At 45.3% G+C, this 5,364-nt stretch overlaps 1 protein-coding gene across 1 annotated transcript; it reads left to right on the top strand.

Annotated features, from left to right (window-relative positions):
- The first annotated feature begins 4,010 nt into the window (after positions 1-4,010).
- LOC144805517 (uncharacterized) lies at positions 4,011-5,100 on the top strand. The gene has a single exon (XM_078672055.1). It carries the CDS (start codon positions 4,054-4,056, stop codon positions 5,020-5,022), a length of 969 nt encoding a protein of 322 aa, XP_078528181.1. The 5' UTR covers positions 4,011-4,053; the 3' UTR covers positions 5,023-5,100.
- Positions 5,101-5,364: the final 264 nt, after the last annotated feature.

Raw genomic sequence — 5,364 nt, 5'->3', positions numbered from 1 at the left:
TGCCAAGGGAAGCCCTTTCTGAGAACGATGGCTGTGCCCCTGGCGTAGTTGAAGTATTCCGCTACAAACTTTTCACCCATCCTTCCCGCTTGCAGGCGCGAACACGAGGCTCCTATCAGATTCAGCTCTTGTAAAAAGCAGAGTCTGCTCCATATCAATTAAGAAATGCTGCCACTAACCGCATCTTTCTACCGCAGTTCAGGCCCTTCACATTCCAGGTTACAGCTTTTAGCGTGCATGTCTTGTCAGCAGTTGCAGTCAACTCTGCATTATCATGCATCCACGCGCGCCAAGAGGGAGAGCAGAAGCCAGCAGCTTCGGACTTGTGATAGAGTGAGGAAGGCAAAAGAAGAAGGGAGAGAAAACGCAAATAGAGACAAGCAACCGGTGAGAGTTGAGCAAAAGATGCAAGCTAAGCCTCCCCCAACTTTCTGAGGTCTGTCCAATGTGATTAGGTTATATTCAGGGGGAACTAGAATGTCCAAAATTGGTGAGGAGGAAACATTAAGCCAAGTTTGTGGTAGGATCAGGAGGTCCAAATCGTGCAAGAATAAGAGGTCGGCTATATTCGCAGCATAACTAACCACTGACCTGCAATTCAAAAGCATTGACTTGAGGTGGGATTTGGTAACCACAGCTTCTTGGGGAGATGTGGAGACTGGTGGTAAATTATCAAGGCATAAAGTATTGAATGTATTGTGTTCCACACTTATAGAGTGCACTGTGACCCTACGGTAACCTGGCGCTTGAACACGTGAGATCAATTAACCTTGAGTTTAATGGCGAGTACAGGGTCAAAAAGGATTAGAAAGTCACGGCCACATACTTACGCCCTAGGAAAGAGTCAGGCCTTTAACTTCTGTATGAACGGCAGCAGATTATCTATCTGTCTAAGTTTGGCTGGGAGTTTGTTCCAGGCCGAAGCTGCTCCAATACTAAAAGCTCTTCCTCCATATCTAACTCTCATAAATCTGGATACTCTCACCAGTTTAGCTGAGAAGGAGCGAAGGTTACGTGGGGGGACATACCTTTCAAACCTGCGCTGTAATGGCTTGGGCTCAATGCCATACAGAGCCTTAGAGACTGTGCACATTGACTTGAACTGTACCCTCTGCATAACTGAGAGCCAGTGGAGCTCGGCCAAGGCCTGAGACGCTGAAGACTGGCGTGGTCTCATTAGTGCAAACTTGGCCGCCATCAACTGTATTCTCTGGAGTCTCCCTATCAGATATTTAGGAGACTCCAACGACAATGTTGTGAGATTGACACTGGATTCTCTAAATGAGTTGGAGGAAATAGTCTGGATCTTGGATGGTGGGAGAGAAGGTTTATTATGGGCGGTATTGTAATGAAGTAGAAAGGAGTGAATGTCAGCATTAGACATAGGGTCAGTGATCCTATGTGGCCTGGCGTGATGGTTAACGAGGCCTAGATTTCCAGGTAAAATTTGTCTCGATTTCCAAGATGAGTCTTGACTTTGGCAGAGTTTAGCCATAGTGGGGAGGCATGATTGATTATTCTTGAAGGACATGTAGAGATTCCAGCGCTCCTCCATCATTGAAGAAAAGTGTAGTAGGTTCAGAAGACCCTGCTTGATGGCTGCTTGATGTCTGCTTGATGTCTTTCAGTTCAACCTCAAGGGGGGGTGCGGGGGTATAAGGAGTGGTTAGTTGGTCTGGTGATAGGAAGGGAGTGATGTCTCCTCGTAAAAGGAACAGTGGTAGGTAATATAGGTTCCACATAGTCCTGGATGAAAGTATAAGTGGAGGTTTTTTGGAGGTTGGGGGCTAGTGGTTGGTGACATGGAGGGGGTATGAAGAGTAGAGGGAAGTGGTGTTCTACACTTTTCCTCCATGTGTCTTTTGTGCTATAGGGGAGTCGAGTGCCTGGTGTTGGGAAGCACAGTGGGTGAATGGGGTGCTCCTAGAGGTAGGAGTGATGAGAGGAGGGGAGTTTAGTAGGCTTAGTTATCTAGAGTGCTGTTATTTATTGTTATGGGGGTGAGCATTGGGTGATGATATGTGAGTAGCAGGAGAAGGCCAGTTCCCTCCATAGGTGAAAGGGTGGTCCTCAATTGGCTTCTTGTGTTGAGGGGCAGTAAAGACCCAATGGTTAGGGGGTCTGGTGGATGGGTTGGGTTCCACCTTGGAAGAGGATGGGGAGGAAGAAGGGTAACGATTGGAACTCAGGACCCCTAAATTGCTAATGATGGAAGTTTAACCTGGGTGAGGATTAGGAGCCAGTTTTGCAGTGAGCTCAACCACATTTAGTTCTGTCTGCAGCAGTCGCTCCCTCAACTTATGGCGATATATCAATGAATATGGAATCCATTTATTCTTCTAGCATCTGTTTCAGTTGGGTAACAGCCATCAGTATCTGGGGAGTGGACATTTCATCCGCCCGTTCAAAAAGGCCTTGTCTGCTCTGCGAGTTCCATGCAGGGCCTCCTCCCACCTCTGTATATCTGTACATTTTTGGTTGTTGGCCTGTTCTAGAAGGTCTATATCGGTCCATAACTACACAGAATAGTTATTGCCACAGGGGCCTATCCCCCTCCTTCAAATTCCATGTCTCAGCAGGTGCTCTTCTATCCGCTGGGTACCCTCTCAAAACAGAGGCCCAGCCCACTGCAGGTCAGACTGTCTTCTTCAGGTCTGTCTGCCACTTATTACCTCCAGAACAAGAACATGAAGGAGAACCAGGCAATGTCCCCCAAGGCATGAGCAAGGACCTAGCCCTCAAGCCTCCCTCTCATCCACTACCGCCCACGTCTCAAAGGTTAGTAGCTGGAAGATCCCTTCTCAGCAACCTCTTATCAGTTGGAAGCTCAGGGTTACCGGGTCGCCGCCCAACTATATGATCACGTCAATAGGGCGGGAGGAGGGGTTGCACAGGTGGCACCTGTATGTCAACTTCAATGCACTTCACAGGCCCGGCCCTCTATGCCTTCTCAGGCAGGCCTGCTGCAACTGTATACGCTCTCTGCATCAGCAGTCCGCAACGCAGGAAGGGCTGGGGCAGTTACCGCCTGGGGACTGTGCTGACCTCATCTCCATTATCTAGCCGCTGTCATTGTGGCAACCATCCTCCAGGCTTCTAGGCTCCAACCAGCATTGCGTGCCCCAGCGATCAATTTATTTCTAGGAAGCCATTCAGCCCCAGTGTGCCCGGCTGTGCCAGTACATCTCAGCCAGGTTTCGTGGGGCTCGGGAAGGGGAGTCTGCGGCCCCCTTGGTCCACCGAGCTCAATTTACAATTGTTGGGCTGCCATAGTATGGCACTCACCTTGTCATCTGTGTGCTCGATCATGGTAGGAAGTCAGTCCAAGCCCCCTCTACCACCTGGAAGGCTCTATGCGTGGGACCTCCTCTAGGGGTCCGACCTCTAACTCATTGGGAGAGTACTGGATTCTGTAGGATTAGGCTGGGTGCCCGGCAGCGCAATCGTTCAAGGCTTTCATTCAGCCATCTTCCTGCGTCTGCCTTTCACAAGATTATGCACGTTTCACATTTAGTTTATTAATTTTGATATCATTCGACATGGCAAAACAATTTGTTTTTAATTCTTTAACGGTCTATACAAAATGTAAATAGATTTATCATTTTATGTTACTGATATGAGTGAGTGCACACTTATTGTTAACATATCAATCTGCCTTATTATCCTTGCCTCAAAACCTTACCAACTCTATCTCATCAGAAAAGTACATGCATTACTTCCAGAATGCTGCCAATCATTGTTCAATAATTTCGTTAAAATTAGTTTACACCTTGAAAGATATTTCACTTTAATTTTTTTTTTTGTTATACTGCAGGTGGCTTCAAGTGTGGACAGGAACAATACTTAAGGATTCTGTCATTTGCAGCAAATAGACTACAAAGAGAGAGATGTTCCAGAGATTTTAGAAGAAACCAATTTCTAAAAGCTGGATTTGATCAGGAAGTAACGACCATACAGAGCAGAGTCGCTGACTGATTTTAAATGCAGTTTCTGGATTCTCTCTAATTTCTTATATGTCAATGAAGCCTTAAGTTGGGGGAAGCAAGGACACACATGATCGAGGAGATGGAGGGTTTTGTGACTGTAAAGCAAGAGCCAGAACAACAGCACAATTTGAATCAAAAAACAGTGTACATTATTTATAAGACTGTGCAGATTGCAGAAGTAGTGTACCCATGCACTTCACAAGAGACAAACCTAGCTTGTAATTTGAACAGGACAGTACAGAAAAAGAGGTGCACAGGAGAGATACCTTATCAATGTTCCGAATGTGAGAAAACCTTTACTCAACAATCCTACTTGACTCGACATATGAAATCGCACTCTGAACAAAAGCCTTATCAGTGCTCTGATTGTGAGAAAAGATTTAGTCAGAAACACTATCTGACACGACATGAAAGAACACATTTGGGACAAAAAATATATCAGTGCACTGAATGTCCAAAAAGTTTCAGCAAAAAAGCGAGTTTAATTCAGCATGAAGGTGCACATGCAGGAGAAAAACGGTATTTGTGTTCTGAATGTGGTAAAACCTACCGTCATAAAATCAGTCTCACATTACATGAAAGATCACACTTGGGACATAAACCATATCAGTGCACTGAATGCCAGAAAAGCTTCCAGGATAAAAGTATTCTTGCTAAGCATGAAAAAATTCACACCGGAGAAAAGCCATATCAGTGCAATGAATGTGAAAAATGTTTTACTAAGAGATGTAGTCTAACTCAGCATGAAAAGACACACACCGGAGAAAAACCCTATAAGTGCACAGAATGTGAAAAAAGCTTCAGTCAGAAAATCCATCTCGTACATCATGAGAGAACCCACACAGGAGAAAAGCCCTATCAGTGTGAAGAATGTCAAAAAAGCTTCAGTCAGAAAATTCATCTGACCCAGCATGAGAGAACTCACACAGGGGAAAAACCCTACTGGTGCAGTGAATGTCAGAAAGGATTCAACCACAAAATTAGCCTGACTCACCATGAGCGAACGCACGCTAGGCACGCCTCCACTCAGGAATGATGTTCATTCACATAGTTCCATGTAAACTAAAAGAAAGTACAACATATGGACATTAACCTGAACTGAACCCCTACAAGTGCAGTGAAATCCGTCTTACTGTTGAGATAGCATGGAATTGCCCCAAAAAAGTTAGCAGTGCGCTGCAAAACCAAGCGGCTAGTCATAACATTGTTTGAATGTATGAATAACTCAGTCTGCCTAGGTGTATAAGGGAGAAAATATCTGGTGTGCATGAGAAATAATATCTTTGAAAAGCTAAAGTGAGAATGCTAATCTGACTTAATGGGTGAGCGCAAATCTAGCTTAGTTGCAAACCTGTTTAGGTGGAACTTGTAAGGGCTT

Source organism: Lissotriton helveticus, assembly GCF_964261635.1.
Source record: "Lissotriton helveticus chromosome 1_1 unlocalized genomic scaffold, aLisHel1.1 SUPER_1_unloc_13, whole genome shotgun sequence".
Taxonomy (NCBI): Eukaryota; Metazoa; Chordata; class Amphibia; order Caudata; family Salamandridae; genus Lissotriton; species Lissotriton helveticus.
Note: the sequence above shows the minus strand (reverse complement) of the source record. Positions and strands in the feature narration are given on the sequence as shown.

Bases quoted from the DNA above. Each gene is read 5' to 3' on its own strand.
- LOC144805517 (XM_078672055.1), top strand. From the start codon at position 4,054: ATGATCGAGGAGATGGAGGGTTTTGTGACTGTAAAGCAAGAGCCAGAA.